Source organism: Nicotiana sylvestris, chromosome 12 (genome assembly GCF_000393655.2).
Source record: "Nicotiana sylvestris chromosome 12, ASM39365v2, whole genome shotgun sequence".
In the NCBI taxonomy this organism is placed as follows: domain Eukaryota; kingdom Viridiplantae; phylum Streptophyta; class Magnoliopsida; order Solanales; family Solanaceae; genus Nicotiana; species Nicotiana sylvestris.
In genome coordinates, this window is record NC_091068.1 from 86359786 (window position 1) to 86383259 (window position 23474).

At 39.3% G+C, this 23474-nt stretch overlaps 3 protein-coding genes across 3 annotated transcripts; 2 read left to right on the forward strand and 1 right to left on the reverse strand.

Moving 5' to 3' along the window:
- Window positions 1-451: 451 nt before the first annotated feature.
- LOC104227175 (zeatin O-glucosyltransferase-like) lies at window positions 452-2373 on the forward strand. Its single transcript, XM_009779351.2, has one exon. It carries the CDS (start codon window positions 662-664, stop codon window positions 2114-2116), a length of 1455 nt encoding a protein of 484 aa, XP_009777653.1. The 5' UTR covers window positions 452-661; the 3' UTR covers window positions 2117-2373.
- A 2319-nt stretch (window positions 2374-4692) lies between these two features.
- Window positions 4693-5713, forward strand: LOC138883316 (uncharacterized). The gene is made up of 3 exons (XM_070163997.1): window positions 4693-4857; window positions 4931-5194; window positions 5279-5713. Exons 1-3 carry the CDS (start codon window positions 4693-4695, stop codon window positions 5711-5713), a joined length of 864 nt encoding a protein of 287 aa, XP_070020098.1.
- A 4474-nt stretch (window positions 5714-10187) lies between these two features.
- LOC138883317 (uncharacterized) lies at window positions 10188-11027 on the reverse strand. Its single transcript, XM_070163998.1, has one exon. It carries the CDS (start codon window positions 11025-11027, stop codon window positions 10188-10190), a length of 840 nt encoding a protein of 279 aa, XP_070020099.1.
- Window positions 11028-23474: the final 12447 nt, after the last annotated feature.

The window sequence follows — 23474 nt, forward strand, 5'->3', positions numbered from 1 at the left end:
ATGTGATTTCATGACAACTTCATTTAATTTGAGACTTATGTTTAAGAAAAGTAAACTGCAAAAAATAAAATAATATATATACATACATACATATATATATATATATATATATATATATATATATATATATATATGTATGTATGTATGTATATATATATATATATATATATATGTATGTATGTATGTATGTATGTATGTATATAGAAGACACAGTAAAAATTCAAATGTCATACTCGAAACAGAAATTCTTTTACTTTTCTTTTTCCGGATACTTTATAGGGCAATTTGAGAAGGTTAAGTAAACAGCATTAACCAGTAAACGGATAAAATTTGATGTCGTAACACTATGATTTAAATTACAATCTCACCACGACTAAACGATCTCTTAGGACAAGAAAAATTGCACTTTTAATAGAAAAACTCTTGCCTTTGCAATTTGCAAATCATACATTTTAAGTCGACATAATAGACAATGAAATTCCAAGAACTTTACATGTGTTGAATTAGAAGGAACAAGTATCACACATAGAAAATGACCTTTCCTCAATTTACTTCGTCAAAAGGAAACAAATTTTTCTGAACAAATTAGATTCAGCCTGAGATTTAAGTCCGACGACTCCACCCCTATGAAACCCAAACTTTCCAATTTATCACTATAAATATGAAGCTTCTCTACCCCCAACCAGAAAAACTCAATGCAATATTTCTTTCCAACCCAATGGCCCCTAGTTGCAACCATAGCCAAAATGGTCAATTTTTGCCACAAGAAGTAGTAGTTGTGGTGGTTCCTTTTCCAGCACAAGGTCACTTGAATCAACTTCTTCATCTCTCTCGTCTCATTTCATCTTATAATATACCAACCCATTATATTACCACTAAAATTCATAGCCATCAAGTCAATTTAAGAGCTCACGGTTTTAACCCTTTATCAACAAACAATATTCATTTCCATGAATTTTCAACCCCAGTTTTTAACTCTCCCTCGAATTCCTCAATCAAATTCCCTTCACATCTTACACCTTCTTCCCAAATTTCCTCTAATCTTCGCAAACCTGTTGCCAAGATATTACACTCTCTATCACATAAAAATCGAAGAATTATTATTATTCATGATTCATTAATGGGGTCTGTGGTTCAAGATTTTCGGACCATTCCAAATGCAGAAGCTTACACTTTCCACAGTGTTTCAGCCTTCACTTTGTTTTTGTACGTATGGGAAAGTATAGGGAGGCCTTTTGGTATTGATATGATAAAAGAACTTCCTTCAAATGAAGGTTGTTTTAGTCCTGAGTTTGAGAAGTTTATGAAATCTGAACATGAGTATAGTAAGTTTAATTCTGGTAAGATTTATAACACCTCACAAGCTATAGAGCATACTTTTCTTGATTTGCTGTCTAAGGAACAAATTAGTAAAGGCAAAAAGCAGTGGGCTCTTGGCCCATTTAATCCTGTTGTTATCCAAGAGACCCACCAACAACGACACAAGTCATTGGTTTGGTTGGACAAACAAGTACCAAAGTCGGTGATTTTTGTGTCATTTGGAACCACTTCTTCATTTTCTGATGAACAAATCAAGGAAATAGCAATTGGCTTAGAGAAAAGTCAGCAAAAGTTCATTTGGGTATTGAGAGATGCAGATAAAGAGAATGTTTTCTCTAAAGATTTTATTAAAAAAATTGAATTGCCAAAAGGGTTTGAAGAGAGAGCGAAAGAAAAAGGAATAATTGTAAGAGATTGGGCACCGCAGCTAGAAATATTAGCACATTCTTCGACAGGAGGTTTTTTAAGTCATTGTGGATGGAATTCGTGCATAGAAAGTATTTCTATGGGAGTTCCAATAGTAGCATGGCCGATGCATTCGGATCAACCGAGGAACACAGTGTTGATAACGAAAATACTAAAAGTTGGGATTGTTGTAAAGGATTGGGCTCGAAGAGATGATTTAATTGTGTCCACTAAGATTGAAATGGCAGTGAGAATTTTGATGGCATCGGAAGAAGGAGAGGAGATGAGGAAGAGGGCAGAAGAGTTGGGTTTTGGTGTCAAGAAGGCTGTGGGTGAAGGTGGTGTCACTCGCAAAGAGTTTGATTCTTTCATCGCGCATATTACCAGATGAGTTTGATCATAATATTTCGTAATAGTAAAAGTTGTCGTCATGTAATCAAGGGATCACGAGTTCAAGTCACGAAAATAACTTCGTATAAAAATATAAAAGTAAGACTGCAGACAATAGATCAAATGTGACTCGACAAGCTACTCTTTTGTTTGATACTATGGAGCAATATATGTTTTAAATTGTCATCTTGAGCAATTTATGCATTGATTTAATTTGTAAAACATATACAATGGGTAATCTATCATTTGATCATATAAGCATGGGTACGTAGTGTTTAACAAAAAATTGGGATTTCGGTCAAAGCTTATTTGAGAAGAACTCGGGTTACTGATAATCGAATAGAAATAAGAATAATTGACAAATAATAACTGAATATAATGCAGAGTAAATCAATGTATTTCAATAGTATTTCGTATCCTTACAAATGACCAGTCTTCTCCTTTTATAGCTACCTCTAGGTAATACGTTTTGTTTCTATCATAATTCAGTCATTATTGACAATTAATGGCATTTAGTGTAACGTTACAATTGGTAATCATATTTGATTCAATACTGATTCTCTAACGTTTTTCGTATTTAATGCCTAACAATACGTATCTATACATTTTTTGCTATCAGATTCATTCTCTTCGATCATAAAGAAGTTCGAGCATTTATCTTTCTTGTTTTCCCTTAATATCTGCATGTGCCTAATGAAGCTCGTGCCTCTTTGATTATTCTTATCCAGCTATTATCCTTTGACCGGTCCACGTGTCATGACGTGTCATCTTACAATAAATTCCATATATGAACTTAATTTTTCCTAATACAGATAGTCCATCCACTTGCCATTTATTCATCAATAGAATATTTGGAAAGTGGATCTCATTTAAAGCGGGAATATTTTCCGCCATTAACTCTTCTCTGGAACTATCGCTTCATCTGTCACTTTCATTTAATGCCCATAACACGTGGCGTCTCCTGGTTGATTCTGCAATCTTTCAGCGTCTTTTAAGACTTTTTTAGGCTTCACCAATTATGAAACGACAGTTCTCATTATGACGTTTCCATCATTGCGCCTTTTCCTTTGATGGTTACTTCTGACTATAAATATAACTTTTTACCTTTGTCTTTTTCACAAAAGGTTTAGAGTATTCAATTTTATTTTTCTTCTTCCTCATACTACTATGTCTTCTTCAAACTCTAACCCTCGGAGAGTCCCCATCGTTGACAACTTTCCTCTTGCTCCTGTTAGAAGTAGGAGAGGAGGAAGACTTCGTAGTTTAGGGTTTTCATCTTCTCGAGGTCCTTCTATTCCTTCGACGAGATCTACTCCACCTTCTAGAACCAGAGGTTCTCTTTCTCAAAGATCTTCATCTAGGAGTAAAGAACCCACTGAACCTCTTCGTGAACCTTTTGTGGATGAAATTGTTCTTGCTGGATTATCTTTTTACAATGATAGAGAGTCCATCAGAAACCAAATGTCTTCCTTAGATCATGCTGACATTTACCCGACTCAGATCACTGAAGGCCTGATTTTTGTAGTTCGTAGAGATTGCCATTGGAGTCATGACTTCCCCATTATAATCCCCAATGCCAACCAAAGAATCACTTCTTATTTAATTGGGTTTTCTTTTGTTTATACATACCCTTTCACGTTGAATTTTAAACATGCTATTGACCCTGTTATCATCGAATTCTATCGCTTTTTCAATATTTGCTTAGGATAAATTGGCCCCATCGTGTGGAGGGTTGTTGCTTGCTTGAGTCATTTGGCCAACATGGTTGGCATGCCTTTTACGTTCTTTCATTTGATCCATCTCTATTATCCCAAACTTTTTCGTCAAGGAATCTTTACTTTAGTAGCGAGAAGTAAAAGAGTTCTGGTTTGTCAAGAAGATGATAAGGATCGTGGCTGGTATGCCAGATTTGTTGCTGCCCCCACTGTTGGTTTAGTGGGTGACGAGAATGTTCCCTTTCTTGAGAAGTAGAATTTTGCACGTGAGTTTTCTTTTTTATAACTTTCTCATACCTCTTTCCCAATTTTGATGGTCGTCATTTTAATTTCCTCTTCTTTTTCAGCAACCATGGGAGTTGTTGATGAAATTCCCAATTTTCGTGGTTAGGTAGGAAAGCTGTTAAGTGTTGCCCCGATGGAAGGTAGATCCTGGAAAAACCTTTCTCATCGGTTTGGTTGGAAAGTGAAAATTCACGGTAAGTGCTTTTTATATCTTTTGTATTTTTGTTCACTTCTTTACTTAGAAATTATTTTGACCCTTATTTTCGTCAGGGTTTCCCATTCGAGGCATAACTGTTGAGGATGTCGTAGCTTCCAAAATTTCTTTGTAAAGGGCCCAAGAAATAATTTTGGGTTCTTCATCGAAAAGGAAAGCTTCTTCTGGTCAAGACTCTAAAAAAGAGGAAGAACAAGATGGGGGTTCTTTGGTAAAAAGACCACGGGCTAGAAGACGCATTATTTCAGATGATGAATCATCTCCCTCTTGTTTTGTTCCTCTAACCGAGCCTGTTGAGGCTACCTTGGTGATTTCCGATGATGATCCCCCCCGCCCCCCGGCTGCTCAAGTGGAAGTGGAGTTATGAAACAAGTTATCATCGAGGTTCCTGCCGATGGTAATCTTTTGAGAAAATCAGGTGGGGCTGATGTATGGTTGAAACCCCTAATTGGTCCAATCGAGAGAGCCAAGTTTGAGAGCCACAACTCTTTGACTTGGATGAACGACATAATGCAGTCATCATTAAAGGTATTCCTTTTAATGATTTACTATTCCTTTCTTCCATTATGGTTCTTACCCTTTCTCTATATATTTTTTTTAGATCAACCTCATTGGTACAGAAATGATGAAGAGGGTTTCCCACATGGAGCAATTAATGCATAAGTATCAAATTGATGCGGATAACCGGAGAGAACAATATGAAAGCCTTCAAATTGACATGGAAGTGTTAGAAGAAAGCAAGTGCACCTTAGAGCAGCAGTTGAGGGTTTTAACTTCAGAGTTGGCGGTTGAAAAAGCTTCCTCAAACCAATCTGGTAAAGACAAGAATCTTCTCGAAACATCTTTTTCCGAGCAACTCTCCAAGGCTAGTGAAGAGATCAGAGAGTTGAAGGCTCTCTTAAGTGAGAAATAAGTGTATACCAGTGAACTTGTGCAAACTCTGACTCAGACTCAAAAAGACCTCCGGGAGTGTTCTGATAAGGTTTGTTCCTTAGAAAGTTCACGTGCTTCTCTTCAAACTTCTTATGATTCTGCCTTGGCTGAGAATGAGAAGCTTAAAAGTGAAATTGCTGAATGGGAGAAAGATTACGAGATTCTTGAGGATAAGACTGCAATTGAAGTGAGTTGGACATTTTTAAATACTCGCAATGATACCCTTGTGGAAGTTAGCCAAAAGAACTTTAACTTGGAAGCTGAGTTAGCTAAAATAAGAGAAACTATTGAAAAGACTCATCAAGGCCAAGACTTTCCCTCTCCCGTGGTTGAAACTTCTGAACATATTGAAGATGATATGGGTACGGTGAGTGTTCCAACTCCTTCAAGTCAACTTGAGTCTACTGCTGCTGGTGACCCTACTTTGGTTCCTTCTTCAACTCCTCAGTGACAAGTTTATAATATATGATTCCCTTTTTTTTTTGGTGGAATGTGGTTATAACCCTTGGTCCCATTTGAGGGTTTGTTGAAAACATCAAGTCCCCATATCTTTTTCGGGGCATTTTGTATAAGTGACTCATAGTTTATGACTAAGTTCATACTTAGTCTAAACTTTTCAATATTAAGAAGTTTTCTATTTTAACTTAGTTATTTTGAACTTCTGTTTTGCTCATTCTTGCCTTTATATTTAAGGACTTATTGAATAATCTGCACTTTTATTTCATAAAATGCTTTCTTAACTTCATGAATATTTAAATTAATCATGAATTTTATAAAAGAGGGCCCTTTTTATATTCGACACTTAATGAAGAAGACGTCTTAACTTCATAATGGTGTAAATGTATGATAAAAGAAATAGGAATACACATGTTTCTTTAAATAACTTTGATAAAGTTTTCATTTGAACTTTGTCAAGTTTTAAATAACATCTTTACATGTATTTAAATAACTTCTATAACTTTCTTGTAACTGTTTTCTTTACAACATATTTGAAAAAAGAAAACAAAACACAAGGTTTTTATTTATAACCCGTTTCTGTACATTGCCTTTAACCTAACTATGATAAGGTTTTCTTTGGCTTTATGTTATTGGCTCATAACTTTGCTCTGCACTTGACTCATTCAATGAGTAAACTTCTCGGGCTTTGACTTGAACTTTGATTATTCCTCAATCTTCTTTGCCTTCTTTATACATATGCCTATATATATATATATATATATATATATATATATATATATATTATATAGTCCCGCAAGTGTTTAAGCTTTGAAGTATGAAGTCTGGAGCACTTGATTACTCCTCTTATTTTGTCCTTTTCGTTAAAAGGAATAAAACATACGGGACTCGGAGGTACGATTATAGATGAAGACTGCTTAACCCGTCTTAATTTCTATCAGAATAGTTGTAACCCTAGACCGGGAATTTATTCTCTTCCATGTGCCTCGCAGGTCCTAATTCATCATTTAGTACAGGTTAGCTTTTTTCTTATCATCTAAAATTGTTAATAAAATTTTAACAATTCAAAAATAAAATTTTAAAATGAGGATACCTGACCGTGAGTACTCCTTAGAAATAGTATCTCTTCAGGTAAGCGGCATTCCAATGTGAAGGTAATATCTTGTCATCCATTGTTTCCAGCTCGTATGCTCCTTTTCCTGCGATACCATGAATCTTCTAAGGTCCTTCCCAAGTTGGACTTAATTTTCCCGCGTTAGCCGCTCTTGTGGACTGAAAAACCTTCTTGAGTACGAAGTCCCCAGTCTTGAAATATCTTAGGCGAGCTTTCCGATTATAATATCGTTCCATGACTTGTTTTTGTGCTGCCATCCTTATTAACGCAGCTTTCCTTTTTCCTTCAAGTAGATCAAGGTTTAGTTGCATTTCTTCTTCATTGGATTCGTTAGTCGCTTGTGTATATCTCGTGCTAGGTTCCCCTATCTCCACTGGGATCAATGCTTCAGCTCCGTACACCAGTGAAAATGGTGTTTCACCCGTGCTTGTTTTTGATGTTGTGCAGTATGCCCATAAAAACACTAGGTAGCAATTCTGGCCAATTACTTTTGGATTCTTCCAACCGTTTCTTCAAATTTTTTATAATGACTTTATTCGTCAATTCAACTTGTCCATTACCCACAGGATGGTAAGGTGTTGAAGTAATCCTTTTAATCTGCCAACTTTGAAAAAATTCTGTGATTTAAGTGCCTATAAATTGCGGGCCATTATCACATACAATTTCCTTTGGTACACCGAATCGACATATGATATTTCGCCAAATGAAATCTCTGACCTCCTTTTCTCGTACCTGTTTAAAAGCACCTGCTTCTACCCATTTAGTAAAGTAATCAGTAAGTACTAGCAGGAATTTTACATTGCCTTTTGCTTGTGGTAGTGGACCTACAAAGTCCATCCCCCATTTCATAAAAGGCCACGGTACAACAACCAGATGTAGCAACTCCGCAGGTCTATGCATGTTGTTACCGTATCTTTGGCACTTATCACATTTAGCCACGAAATTTTCTACTTCTTCTTCCATTTTGGGCCAATAATAGCCTGCTCTAATCGTGGTTTCTACTAATGATCTTCCTCCTGCGTGATTTCCATAATGCTCATCGTGTATTTCTCTCATTACATATTCTATTTGAGAAGGCCCGAGGCATTTTGCTAAGGGACCATCGAACATCTTACGATAAATATTGCCTTTCTTTAAACAGTACCGAGCACCCTTTTACGAAGCGCGTGAGCCTTTTTCTTATCTTCAGGGACGGTTCCATACTGCAAAAAAGCGACAATCTCATTCCTCCAATCACAGGTTGAGTTATTGAAATTTACCTCATTTTTGTCATGATCGAGTAATGAATAAAACAAATGAATTACAGAAGCATTTTCGTTATTCATCACGTCTGCCGCAGATGCGAGATTAGCTAAGGTGTCTGCCTCGACATTTTCCTCTCTTGGTATCTGCACAACTTTCCAAGTTTGAAATTGCCTAACCAAATCTCGTACCTTCTCTAAGTACTGTTGCATTCACGTTTCTCTAGTTGTATAAGTCCCCAGCATTTGATTAACTACAAGCTACGAATCGCTTTTGATTACAATTTGATCAATGCCAAGTTCACGTGCCAGTTTTAAACCTGCAATCACAGCTTCATACTCTGCCTCATTGTTAGTTATAGGATGACATTTTATGGTTTGTCCAATGGTTTCACCCGTAGGTAGCACCAAAACAATTCCTAAACCTGCCCCCTTCACATTAGATGAGCCATCAGTAAATAAGGTTCAAATTCCCGGATTAGACCATTGAACACTCTTAGTTCCTTTTCAGCTTCTAGTTGTATCCCATGGCTAAAATCAGCCAAAAAAACTGCTAACACCTGAGATTTTATCGCGATTCTAGGTTGATATGTGATGTCGTATTCACTCAATTCTATGGACCACTTGGCTAACCTACCTGATAACTCATGTTTGTGTAATATATTACGCAATGGATAAGCAGTTACTATGGAAATAGGGTGGCATTGAAAATAAGGCCTTAGTTTTCTAGATGTCATGACTAGTGCAAGTGCAAGCTTTTCTAACTGAGGATATCGCATCTCCGCATCTAATAATGATTTGCTAATATAATAAATTGGAGGATGTTTACCTTGGTCTTCACGAACTAAAACAGCACTCACCGCTACTTCTGAAATAGCTAGATAGATAAGTAACCTTTCCCCATCCTTTGGTTTTGCTAGCAACGGTGGATTTGACAGGTATGCCTTCAGGTTTTTGAGCGCTTGTTGACACTCCTCGGACCATTCGAACTAGTCTTTCTTTTTAAGAGCCAAAAGAATTTTAAACATTTTTCTGATGACTTGGAAATAAATCTTCCCAAGGCTGCAATTCTTCCCGTTAGTCTTTGCACCTCTTTCTTATTTGTAAGTATGTCAGGAATTTCTTCAATGGCTTTAATCTGCGTGGAATTTACTTCAATACCACGGTTAGAAACAAGAAAACCCAAAAACATACCTGATGACACGCCGAATGCACATTTCTGGGGATTTAGCTTCATATTTAATTTTCGTAAGATCTGAAATGTATCAGACAAGTGTGATATATGATCCCCTGATTGTTGAGATTTAACAAGCATATCATCTATGTAGACTTCCATAGTTTTTCCTAAATGTTCTTGGAACATTTTGGTCACCAATCTTTGATACGTGGCACCAGCGGTTTTGAGACCAAAGGGCATTACTTTATAACAGTAAGTCCCCCTGTCTGTTATAAATGAAGTTTTTTCTTCATCTAGGGGATCCATTTTGATTTGATTATACCCTGAATACGCATCTAAAAAACTTAACAATTCATGTCATGCAGTAGTATCAATTAGTTGATCTATATGTGATAGTGGAAAAGAATTTTTAGGACAAACTTTGTTAAGGTCGGTGTAATCTACACAAACTCGCCATTTTCCATTCTTTTTTTGTACTACTAAAGTATTGGCTAACCAATTAGGATACTTTACCTCGTGGATAGACCCAATATTTAATAGTTTTTGAACCTCATCTTGAATCACCTGATTTTTGAAAGTCCCCTGCTTTCTCTTCTTTGTTTGACAGGTGGATACGTGGGTCTTCATTTAACTTGTGAGTCATTACTTCCGGGGGTATTCCTATCATATCAGAATGGGACCAGGCAAAACAATCCACATTAGTTTTTAAAAATTCAATCAACTTACCTTTCATGTCGTGGCTTAAGTTGGCCCCAATGTAGACTTTCCTTTAGGGCCATTGTGCAAATAACTCTACAGCCTCTAGTTCTTCAACCGTTGTTTTGATATTTTCATTTTCTTCTGGTTCTTGAATGGAATCGGGCCTTGAGTCCACATCTGTTCACCCTTGTTCAGTTGAGGCTTGTGTCGTGGTATCCTGAACTGGATTCTGTATTTGCTACTTTTCTTCATTTTTCATACTTGAATCTGCTACAGAGTTGATGCTACGGGATGTTTGTTGATCCCCACAGATTTGACGTATTCCCCATGGTGATGGAAATTTAATAACTTGATGTAAGGTAAACGGAACAACATCCATCTCGTGGATCCACGGTCTCCCGAGAATCATATTGTAAGCCATTTCCATCTCTACCACCTGAAACTTCGTATCTTTGACAACCCCTTCTACGAATGTTGTAAGTGTTACCTCCCCTTTTGTCACAACGCTTGAATTGTCGAATCCAGACAAAGTATGTGCCTTAGGTACTAGCTTATTTTCACCTTGCATCTCGTTTAGTACTCTTAGCAAAATAATGTTCACGAAACTACCTGGATCAATCAAAACTCGTTTCACATTAGTATCATGTGCAAGTAGAGATATTACCAGCGTATTGTTGTATGGAGTTAGCACGCCATCTGCATCATCAAATGTAATACTTTCTTCCTCCAAAATATGTCGGACCCACTTCCCGTGGGTAATTGTAACTTTGGAAACTTTATTGGCTGTTGTATATGTCATGCCATTGATTTCTTCGCCCCCGCTTATAACATTAACGGTTCTTTTGGGAGAAGGAGGTTTAGGGGGATCCTGCCTATTTTTCATGTAAGCTTGCTTACCTTTTTCACTAAATAATTTGGTGAGATACCCTTGCTTTAATAGGTGGTCGACTTCTCCTTGTAGCAATCTACAATCTGCTGTTTTGTGACCATGATCGTTGTGGAATTCGCACCAGTGATCAGGATTACATCTGTTTGGATTTGATCTCATTTCTTTTGGCCATCGCACCTTATCACCCATGCTTCTTAATACGGCTACTAACTCTGAAGTGCTGACATTAAAATTGTAACCGCCAAATCTTACCTTGAAGTTCCTATCATTATCTCGCGTCTCTCGGTGTTTCGATCATTTCCAAACCTCAATGATGAACCCGACTCTCTATTCCTCGATCTATGATCATACCTTGAATTATCCTGCTTTGATCGTGAGTCTTTTTCTACTGGGCCCATATATGGTTCGTATCTATTTTTAGCGGACCCTTTTTCGGTTTCTGTACGTCTCGAACTTACCTTCTCCTCTTTCTAAGATCGGGAGATAGTGTCTTCTTTTATACTTAGCTTCGTGTTGTATCTGTTGTAAACATCATTCCAGGTTGTTTCTAGAAATTCATGCAAACTTTCCTTGAGTCGTCTCGTGGCTTCTGAGCTTTTCTCATTCAAATTACTGGCAAAAGTCATAGCTGCCCAGTTATCAGATACGCGTGGTAACGTCATTCTTTCAAGCTGGAACCTATCCACGAACTCTCTAAGCAGTTCTGAATCTCCTTGCTTGATTTTGAAAATATCTTCCATTCTTTTTTCAACTTTTTGAGCTCCCGAATGTGCTTTGATAAATTAATCTGCAAGCTCAGCAAAAGAATTTATAGAATTTTCGGGTAAGAGAGAATAAAATTTAAATGCTCCTTTGGTGAGTGTTTCACTGAATTCTTTGACCAATACTGATTCAATTTCTTGTTTGGTTAAATCGTTGCCTTTCACACCAGTTGTTAATGTAGTCACATGGTCTCGTGGATCAGTTGTGCCATCATACTTTTGTGATATCAGGCATCTTGAACTTCTTCGAGATTGGCATAGGAGAAGCACTAGACTTCCATGGTTATTGTGAGTATTTATCCATGTCTATTCCTTTGATCACAGGCGGTACTCCAGGTATTTGCTCTATGCGATCGTTTTGCTCCTTGAGCTGCTTCTGCAAGGTTAGAACTAAATTTTGTACATCAGAATTAACTATGTTACCTGGTTCGCCATCACGAGACTCGCTAGGAGTTCTACCAGTGCCAGAATTAACGAGCCCAGAACGTGGGTTTCCAAAGTATTATGATTCGGAGTTGGTGTTGGTGGCGCAACTGGTAACTGGCTGGTAAAAGTCCGGAGAGCATTACTAACTTGCTAAGCAATTAGATTCTTCAGAGAATCATCGAGTGTTTGTTCGTTCGCAACTCCAACATTTTGATTCGCCTCAAATCTGTTTTGGTTTGCAACCACGTTATTTGTTTCAGAGCCATCTGGAGTTCCCTCTTGTGACTATCGTTGTGAATCACGTGGTGAGGGAAGTGAGGTCCTGTCATTTGCATCATTCTCCTGATGTTGAGGATCTTGGGGTGGTAAATTATGTTGGTTATTGTCGTTGACATTCGACATGACCAGTTTTTTGATGAAGGATTTGACTAAGAAAGTAAATGATTATCAGATTCCCGGTAACGGAACCAATTTGTTTAACTAAAAACTGGGATTTTGGTCAAAGCTTATTTTAGAAGAACTCGGGTTACTGATAATCGAATAGAAATAAGAATAATTGACAAATAATAACTAAATATCAATGTATTTCAATAGTATTTCGTATCCTTACAAATGACCAGTTTTCTCCTTTTATAGCTACCTCTAGGTAATACGTTTTGTTTCTGTCATAATTGAGCTATTATTGACAATTAATGGCATTTAATGTAACGTTACAATTGGTAATCATATTTGAGTCAATACTTCTTCTCTAACGTTTTCCGTATTTAATGCCTAACAATACGTAACTATACCTTTTTGCTATCATATTCATTCTCTTCGATCATAAAGAAGTTCGATTTATCTTTCTCGTTTTCCCTGAATATCTGCCCGTGCCTGATGAAACTCGTGCTGCTTTGATTATTCTTTGTCAGCTATCATCCTTTGACCGGTCCATGTGTCATGATGTGTCATCTTACAATAAATTCCATATATGAACTTAATTTTTCCTAATACACGTAGACAATCCCACTATCACTAGGAATTATACCTGTTAATCGGATCGGGCTGACCCGTTTTTAACCCGCTTCAACTCGGTTCAGCCCGGTTTAGCCCGGTACTGTAGCATATAGGGCGGGCTGGGACGGATTGGTAGGGGGATCGGGTTTTGGATGAACACGTTCAGCTCAACGGTGCACCGAACTCGCGTAGCCCGTGACCCGTTAACGGGGTGTTAACGGGCTGCAGCCCGTTATGAGCCCGGGTGACATGGAAGAACTTACAAAAATGATGCAAAATATGTGATGTACGATTTCTTATTTTTTATAGTTGTTGTAAACTTTTAATTTGCAAGTTCAAAAATCAAAAAATCAAAAAAGAACTTGCAAATTAATTTGAAGTATTAAGAATATAAAATGAAAGCCTTCGGAGTTTGTTCCTTACATATTGCCTATTGATCTTATTAAATAATTTTCTGTAGACACTTACTTTCTAATTTCAATTTTATAATTTTAAAATACAAATTTCAAATTTAAAACTTTAAACTTCAAAGTTTAATCCTAAGCCTTAAAAGTTTGCAAATACTTAAGTATCAATAACATTGAATAAGAAAAATAAAATTTAATTAAGAAAAATGTACATTAGCCCAGCCCACCCGAACCCGATTATCCCGAACCCGAACGGGCCCTAAAAAACCCGAAATTTCCCAACCCGCCACCAGCTCATTACCCCAGCCCGCTAAACAGCCCGCCCGCTAACCGAACGAGCTGGTTTTTTTCCCCTTCAGCCCGTCACAGCCCGCCCGATAAACAGGTTTGCTAGGAATACAAGGTTAACTATTTACCTATTATATGAGAATATGAAACTCCATTATTACAAATGAGTGAAAATCATTTTCCTACATATGCCAATTTAAGGGTGTGTTTGGTATAACGGATAATGTTTTCCATAGAAAATATTTTCTAAAAAATATTTCCTTGGAAATCAAGTAGTATCTTATTCATTTTCTGGTGTTTGATACGCAAATTAAGGAAAATAACTTCTCAAGAGTATTATAAATAATTTAGATACAATAAACATGAAGCCATAAACTTTCGAACAAACAACCTTCTGAACCCACAAATTTCATAAACTTTTGAACCGCTAAACTTTCGAAACCGCGAACTTCATAATTTCTAAACCTGTAAACTTCCAAACACGTAAACCTCCGAGCTCATAACTTTGAAACTTGTAAAATTTCGAAACTGTAAACCGAAAGATGAAAAAACTAAAACTGTAAAAATATTAAAAAAATTATTTTTTCGAGAAAAAGTAGAAAAAAAAACTTTTTGAAAAATGAAAAAATGAAAAATGAAAAAATAGAAATTTGAAATTACAAAAAAAAAAAAAGTAAAAAAAAAATTAATTTTTTCTGGGGGGAGGGGGGAGGGGGAGGGAGGTAGGGTGGGTGGTGACGAAAAAAACTAAATTTGAAAAGAAACAAAAAACGTTTTTGGAGAGAGGGGATGGGGTGGGGTAGGCTGCGTGGCGTGGCGTGGGGTGGGTTGGTGAGGGTGGGGAATATGGTGGGGAAGGTTGAGAAGGAGTTTTGGAAAATATTTTCCCTTCTCTTGATAAGGAAAACATTTTGAGTTCATAAGGAAAATGTTTTTCAAAACATGTAAGCTAACCAAACATGGGAAAATTGGAAAATATTTTTCGAAAAATATTTTCCTACATGCCAAACACACCCTAAGTCGCAAATTCTTAAGCAAAGCCAGAGACCAGAGCTTATAAAAATTACATTATCATTCACAACTATATTTGAGTCTCTATACATAAATAAAGTATTAGATACCTAGACAAAGATATGTTTTCATCAGATGCAATACGCAGATTTGCATGTGGCGAGATCCGAACTCACGGATCATTTGTCAGTGGCTTAATTGTTGTAATAATGTAATTTATTGTAATATATAACTTAAATTATAGTACTTCTATTTATTTTAAGTGACATCATTTTATTTATTAGCCCATTATATTCCAAAGACAATAATTGATTTTTATATTTTATGTAACATTAAACCTTTTATTTTATTCTAAATAATATACTTTTATATTCATACAAATATCACGATAGGTTTAAAATTACAAGTTCCAAAATTATACTAATCGTGTTAAAAAAAATTATGCTATCAAATATATAACTTAAGCTATAGTAATCTCTTTATTTATGTGGCACTAGGTTTTTATTATTTCATTAAAAAAAGAATTGTATCTTTTTATTTTCAACTGAATTTTTCTTAATTTTTTTATTTTTACCCATAATGGCCCTCTTTAATTTGATAATTATAAAAATAACATGAAATATTTAAAAATCACAAATTCCAAAAATTTTAATTTTGGGTTTTTTTAAGAAGAATACCTAAAAACTCTTAAGTTTGGCACGAATAATTAATTGCATCTTTAAACTATTTATAGTTTTAATTTTATAGTTTTAATTAGCCCCCTAAAGTATGCTATTTGACAATTGTTGTTCTCTTGGATGTTGATGTGATAAAGAGCGTGGATACACTCTCTTATCGTATGAGCAAATCACTTTTCTTGGTATTTGATAGCGTTACACCCTAAGCATTTGTTTATCATATAAAGAAATTTAATTGGGTCTTGGATCGAATATATGTTTTTGGTTAAAATAAGTTAGATGTAATATTCTCTATTTTTTGGCTTAAAAAAGAAAGCGCCACATCATTAAAAAGAGTTTGAATGTATCACTTTCTCGCTTGAATGATCTTTTGAGTAAAATAACCAAAAAGAAAAAAAAGAAGAAGATATGTTGAGTCAAAGAACAATGATAACTAGCTTTTCTGATTTAAACAAAAAAGTAACTTATTCATCTACCTTCATTAGTTCAATGATTGTTTAAGTAATGAATCGCGCGGGAGTGTGGCATGTAGGGCAATAATGTTTATAATGATTAGACCCCTACCTTTGGAAGAGTCAAATTGTCACGAGGGCAGCTTTTATAAGGTTTCGGATACACTTACCAAATTTGGTTTTGACACCTAAAATAGAATCGTTACATTTCTAATTATCAGATCATGAAAAGATCATCAATTTAAATTTGATACCATAAATAGAATCCATATGCTCATTACCTGCCCCTTTTCTGTTTCGCCGATCCTCATTGGAGCGAGGTAAGTGTCGTGATTAACATTGGTCTTATTTATTTATTTGCTACGTATTTGATTGTTAGGTACAACCTATAGCTGATGTGACAAGTGCATATGCGTTGTTGTCGAGTCATAGCATTCGAGTGAGTCTTATTCTTGTATTTGTTGCTTTCCTTGATCATATTAATCATTCTTAAACTAGATAATCGTTGTGTTGATCAATCTTATTATGTGTACGGATTTTGGTATTGATTGAGTATTGGCCCAAAGTTGAGGCTGGTATTGTGGAACCGAATGTTGACGTAAGACTTGTTCTTGATGTTTATATCTCCCTTTTTGTTGATGCTCATTGTTTAGGTGAGGAAGAGTGTCAATGCACGAAGGGTAAAGTCGTGTCTTGCTATTGTGAGTGTTAATGCACGAAGGGTGATGTCGTGATATGATTTTGTGAGTGTTAATGCACGAAGGGTGATTGTTTACCGTGAAAATGGTAATAACAATTGAATTTGTAAATGAGACTCTAAAAATACGTGATCTATTTTTATGCTAGTTGCTAGAGCAGTTGATGCTAAGCGTATGAGGTTTAATGACGCAATACAAGTTAAAACGGGGCAATAAACAAACCGATGGGCCTGCTGCCCGGGCTTCGGACTAATCGATGAAAGGCCTCGAGGTCGATACCCGGCTTAAGCTCGAGCTATCGGGGGTAACCGGGAAGGGGATAACAATTAAGATATAATTAAAGAAGGCTCTTTATGGCCAATATCAAGCAATAAATTAAGAACAAGTATGAAAGCAATAAATGAAAAGAGTAGCCTCGGGCGAGTGAGTTAGAGAGAAAAGAGAGAGAAATGTTATTGATCTTCTGAAGAATAGTTGAAGTGCCCCTTACAGAGTGTTAATGATTCTCCTTTCACAAGAGGGAGGGGGGATCCAAACTTAGTACAAGATACGTTGAGTGATAAAGGAAGTGGGATGTGACAGCTAACTAGCTTCATGACGTATACGTAGACTAACGTTAGGCTGCCCAGGTAGACTTAATCGGCTCCGGATGCATTCTTCGGAAGACTCCCATGCTCGTCGGGGTCTCGGCCAACATTATTTCCAGGCCGGGTGTCGACAGATCTTGAGGGAAGTATTCCGCTCGAGGTCTCGAGTCTCCGAGGCGATCTCCTGAAGCACTTTGTTAACGAGAAATAGGTCCCCCCGATTTCACCGTATACAGATAGTCTCCGCGTTTCTCAGAGAGAAGCGATAAGAAATGATTTTGACATCCCACTCTATAGGCTCCCATAATGACATTGTGCTGATGACGCAACCCCTCGTGAGTGCCGAAACGTTTCACCGTTTCTCTTTTTCAAGGTCGTTCGACGTGTCGTGATTCCTCATTCTTCGGGGTCATAATGTTGCCATTGATTCTGCTCCCATGAACGCATTGAATGCGCCTATCGTTAAGTTTTTCGAGGGCGATAATGGCATCGTCGGTTATCTTGCCCTTCTTCTCTATAAATGGGGCGCCTTGTGATCAATTTTTCATCCAAGCTTCCTCCGATATCCATCCTTTCCTCCTTTCTTGCTATCTTTATTCTTTGTTGTTTCGCCATGTTTGAGGCTCATGGCCTCAAGATTTTACGACGACATCATGCGTGCTACAGCCTGTCACCCGGACCTTCTCTGGTTGGATGGAGTTGTGCTGCCTCGATGTTTTTGTTATTGTTGTTATTATTGTTATTGTTGTTATTGTTGGTGTTGGTGCTATCTCCGTGAGCCCGGGGCGATGAAGCAGAGGACCGATTTCCTCCGACCCGAAGAAGTATTTGGATTATATACTACTGCTCAAGAGGGGGCTCGGATTATACACCGCTGCTCACCCTCCTTCCTCGGCTTGGCGTATTACACCCCATTTGGATTCCTTGGGGTATGGCGGCACTTTCTTCTGGCTATCGCCTCCCAGGCCAGGGCAACGTCTCAAGAAGTGGCTTTATAATAGCAGTACTGGCGTAGTTCATACTAGCCAGATTTTTCACCCACCCACTTCTTGTCTCCTTTCGGCTTCTCCTTCGTCACTTTGCTCTTCTCCATCGGTTTCCTCTTCTATGTCCTCCCTTTTGAAGATGCCATTCCGGGAGGGTCGAGATGAGATTCCCGGGGGGATTGGGCTTAGAAGATTTTGTCTTTGAGGTCGCGCGACTGAGGAGATGATGCCGAAGATGTCGCTATTGAGGACGCACCTTTGGGAATAGGCTAGATTCTTAGACTTTGTTGTATGCACACCCTTCTGCTTCTTTGTTTCTGTGTAAGGATCCCCTTGCGGGCTTTTGTAATCATATGTGAGGACTCCCCGAGGGCCATTGTAAGAAAACATTATGAATACAAAGATATTTTCTTGACTCCTGCCTTTGATACTTGCCGTATTTCTTTTATGTTCGCGGAGGCGCCGAATGCATGATCCTGTGTGTTGTTGCTAATACTGATCCCGGATGCGAATATTTCTTCCAGCCTTCGGTTGATGGAAACTGCTTCGCACGGGGTCTTTTGTGGTTCCTTGGATCTAACCCGAATAAGGCCGATAAACTCGGGCCACCGGGACCCTGACTTTGTGCGAAAATGAGAATAATGTCTTGGGCTTCGGGGTCGTGACTCACCAGTTGTGTTCCGTAATAACCTTTGAGAAGAAATTTTCTCGGGGACCCGTGGGCGGAGGCTGCTTTGTGATTTCTTGAAAGCAGTCTTCGAGCGAAGTCTTGCTCGCTCTAGGACTATCTTGAAGCATGTTTTAGTCTGAGTAGTCTTACGGTGCTGTAGATAGATTCTGAAAAGGGGGTTTGTCCGACCTTGGACGTCACTCGGAGCCAGGTCTGTACGGGCGATGTTCAAAGAAAAAATGCTCATCTCTTCATAGCCTGGTTCCTTTTGATGGAGATCCTCGAAGTCATGTGCCACCCTTGTGTTGGCGAAGGCGTTGGCGGCTCTCCGGAGTGCAGCCTTACTTTGGTGGAGGTCCTCGACGTCGGGTACCGCCTCGAGGCCGGAGAGAAGGCTATCGGTTGCCATTCCCGATTGGTTTTGAAGTAGGCGAATCGTCGCCGCATTTCCCACATATAATATGAGGTTGTTGCCGCCTTCTCAGGGGTTTCCCCGTCCTATGCAGTTGCCATTTTCTTTCTGGGCCATGTTTCCGGTATTGACACGTCTGTCCATCTTTTTGCCTCTTAGCTCTTCAACTTTGCAATTGCTACGATGGCTATGTTGGGGTTAATCTGATAGGGAGGGGAGAACTCCCCCCCGGTCCTCGGGATCATCGAGGTCTGCTGACTTCATGGTGCTGGTTGATTAAGCCCTTTGTTGTTGTTGTCGAGGATAATAGAGACCAGGCATGGACGATTCGCTTCACCCGGGTGCTGACTGCTGGTATTATACCTTAGGAACCCGCATTATTTATTGGAGAATAGAGCTATACTCTTATGTGGCTCTCCCCGTGCTTTACCAGTTCTGCCTATGGCGAGAGCGGATTTAGTAGTTGTGTCTTTCTCCTTTCCTGCTACAACTTCATGGGCGCCAGGCGAAGTTCTCGATTTGCACGACTGGGTCTGGAGGATGGAGATCCATTCGACTTGCGACGAGCGTAGGTGGCGAGCTGTGTCCCGGGGCAGATGGGAAGCGAAATACCAAAGTATGCGCGTACGCTGCTTTTACCTTAGCCTTCGTATATTTGAGATGACATTTTTCTCTTTTTATGTATTGACCTTGCCGTCGTATGTATCAGAAGGTCCCCAGTGGCGAGGTTGTGGTCCTCCGGAGAGGGGGAGTAGTTCCTGACTTTCGAGCCAAGGGACGATGGTGATAAACGGGATATGCACTCGTAGTGCGAAGGAGCTTTTAGTAGGTCTAAACGGGTTCGCATTTTCGAGGAGAAAACATCGTCTGAGCCTGTTGTTCCTGAAGTCTCCGATTTCGAAGCGGTAGTTCCCCCGAGTGATCATGCTTCGACTGGGGTTAGTTCTTTTAGGATCAAGGGGACTGGACCAACAAAAGTGTGCTCGGCCTTCGAAGAAGTCCGCCGGCATCACTTCGTGGTGAGTTTTGGCATAGGCCTTTCGCATCTCGTGTCTTCCCTTCCTTATTGAGTTTTTCTTCTGTAGGCCTTTGACAGGCTTAGGCCTGAGTTGCTCCATCATGGGGCTAGGCTTCGGAAAGTTCTGGTCGAGGGTAGGTCCCTCAGGATCCTCTGCGAGGATAAGGAAGTTGAGTTGATGCACTGGCAATATGAGGCATACTGGAGCTCGAGTTACGAGAGCTATTCGATGGAACAGGTAACTTTTCATGGTATGTGTTTCACCTTTTAACCTTTTAGGTTAACTTCTTACCTATCTCAGTTGCTGAAAAAGGTAGAGGCTCTGGAGCACCTCAGGGGTGAAGCTGACCGAGTTAGGAACGATTGTGGCGAGCTAGGAGCTCAGATTCAGGCCCAAGCATCAGAAAAGAAGGGTGCCTTGGCTAAAGTTCCTATCTTCGAAGTCCAACTCCGCTTGGCTCGTGATAATGCTTCAGTTCAAGCGGATATGATCATGAAGGTCGAGTCCGAACATTTGAAAGTCAGGGCTGAGATCGTTGATGCTCGGGCTGAAGCAGCATTAAGCCGGACTAAGGCTGATCAGGAGATGGCGATTCATTTGAAGAACGCTACTGATGCCCAAGTCGAGTTGAAGAGGGACCTCGATCGTGAAAAGAGGGTCGAGAAATATGTTCATTGCAGATCCTGAAGATAAGTACTTGAAGAGATCGGCGCCGGGGGTTTTGTTCCCCTAGGAGAGCTGGCTAGAGCTAGGGCGGATAAGCGTGATGCTCGGTCACTTCTTGCCGATGCTGTGGAGAGTGAAGATGGGGCTGGCAGGCCGTAGCCTTATGAAGGGGAGCGTAGATTTTGCCATTTTATACGTGATATTTGCAGTGCGCGTTTGTAGATGGAGAACGTACCTTTTGCGTATGAAAATAAGAGAAAACCTGAAGCTTTATCTCTTATGTATCCCTTTCTGCTCTGCTTTTGACCAGGCGGGCTGGTTTCAGAGTTTGGCGAGAATCCTTAGATTCGTAATACGTTTTTGGAGCTCATCAGGCATGCCCGGAGGCTCTTTCATGCTCGGTTAATGCGGCTTCTAACGCAAGCTGGCGTTAGAACTCTTATGTTTTGCTCAACTGTTTTGGGTTTAGTCTCCGAGTTAGGTTTTGACTCGAGCCTACTTGACCTTCAATCTTTTGTGCCTGCATGGGCGGATGACAATGGCTCTTATGCCTTGCCCTTGGGCATTTGTATTTTAACCATTTTGGGTTTAGTCTCTGAGTTGGGTTGCGACTCGATCTTAATTGACCCTCAAGTTATTTTTTGTGCCTGCATGGGCGGATGATAATGACTCTTACTCCTTGGGTCGAAGCGACCTTTTAGGTATATGGCCTTGAGGGTCGTGAAGCTGGCGACGGTGGCTCTTACACTGTGCCCTTAGGCATGTATAGTTAACTATTTTGGATCCGGTCTCCGAATCGGGTTACGACTCGAGCTCATTTTAATCCTCAAGTTTTCAATTTTTAAGCTGGCGACAGTGGCTTTTACGCTTTTGGTCATTGCGACCTTTTAGTGTGTGGCCCTGACGCTCGTTTGGCTGGTGACAATGGCTCTTACGCTTTCGCTCGTGGGCATATGTAGGCTTTGTTTTCCTCTTGATAATGTCTTTTTGAAATGATTTTTCCTGACCTGTCATCGGTTCGGGAAGAACCTCGATTTCAAGTTGTTAGCGGCGATGTTTGAGCGCCTCGGAAGGTTTAGCTCGTAGGCTGAGTAGCTCGAAGCCTTGTGATTTGGAGCTAACATGGTCGAATCTCATTTGCCTGTTGAGGGTAGCCTGTTTTAACTGGTTCTTTTTGAAGTAGATTCGAAGTAATGGACTGCGATTTTTTTAGCGACGGTCTGACGTCCCCGAGTCGCGTTAATTTGGCTGGTGCAGCCGTTTTGACTGTAGTCATATGTGTTTGGTCGGAGCTGTTTTTGTTCCCGAGTGATAGTTTAGGCGTCTACATCGAGGGTATTCCCTTTCGGGAGTCTTACAAATGCGACACATATCCCAAACTTCAGGGATTAAATTTTATGCCTGTAGTAAGGTCTTACAAAATTTTCATGCCTGTTGAGGTCTTACAGTTTTTTGATGCCTGTTGAGGTCTTACAGTTTTTTCATGCATGTTGAGGTCTTACAGTTTTTCATGCCTGTTGAGGTCTTATAGGTTTTTCATGCCTGTTGAGGTCTTACAATTTTCTGTTGTTAGGTAAAATAGATCTGGCTAGACCTAGTTTGCCCGTTCGGGTCTTACGGCCTTGGATTTTTTAGTGAATGGTGATTGACAATAGTCTCCGAGTCATCGAGTTTTCTTAGAATCGAAAGTCATTACTCGTGAGCTCGAAATTGCCTCGTTGATGCCTTACGAGCACGGAGTTCTGACCCTGAGGCCATTTGGGTATCAAATTGTTGACGCTAATTCTCTCAGTATTTTGGGACGTACTGGATGGAGGGATCCTTGCCGTGGGTATGCTGAATTTTCTTTGGAGCACGAGATGCCTTTGGAGAAAGAAATTCTTTGATTGCTTAATGTAAATACATGTTATTTCGTTGCCGTGAGCTCAGCCTGCGCGGGCACGGCTCTTTTGACCGTTTGGCGTGGTACATTGTTTCCTATTGGAACTTAGTATATCGTTCCACGACCCTTCCGAGCGGATGGCGTCTTCAAGGGGGTACCTTTCAGCGTTCGGGGTTGATTACAAGAGACGTTTTGAGCATTTGTTGAGTTTCCCTTAGGCAGCTTGCAGATGTTGCCTCGATAAAAACCTTGCGGGTAAAACCCATCTTTTGGGACAAAAACTCGGTCGAAGGAAAAAAGTACAACGGGTGTGTTTTAGAACCTTAAGGTCTTCGAGCAGGGTTAGTGTTCTGACCACTCCGATTGAGTGCCTGCATAAGGGTTAGCCCTAAATTCAAAACAAAAAGGGAGATGGTCGTACCTTGAAGTGAGACATACAGGCGACGCCTTGGGATTGATTTGCTACAATCATGAGGGCTGATTTGTTTCAATTGCTCAAGGTGAAGATGCGGTATGGTTCTTTACTTAGTTATGTCAAGTTCGATCGGAGAAGAGGTTCGATTCGCCCTTTGGTTTACTCGGGGGCGGAGGTACGAAGGTTGGTACCACATCGTGTATTGCGAACATTTCCCTTGCCGCTTGCTGTTCCCCGTAGACGGGTTTAATTTCGTCTTTTGTTGGAAATTTTATCATCTGGT

Coding starts and splice junctions, on each gene's coding strand:
- LOC104227175 (XM_009779351.2), top strand. CDS start 662: ATGAAGCTTCTCTACCCCCAACCAGAAAAACTCAATGCAATATTTCTT.
- LOC138883316 (XM_070163997.1), top strand. CDS start 4,693: ATGAAACAAGTTATCATCGAGGTTCCTGCCGATGGTAATCTTTTGAGA. Junction 4,858..4,930: donor TAATGCAGTCATCATTAAAG/GTATTCCTTTTA, acceptor TATTTTTTTTAG/ATCAACCTCATTGGTACAGA. Junction 5,195..5,278: donor TTTCCGAGCAACTCTCCAAG/GCTAGTGAAGAG, acceptor ACTCTGACTCAG/ACTCAAAAAGACCTCCGGGA.
- LOC138883317 (XM_070163998.1), bottom strand. CDS start 11,027: ATGGGTGATAAGGTGCGATGGCCAAAAGAAATGAGATCAAATCCAAAC.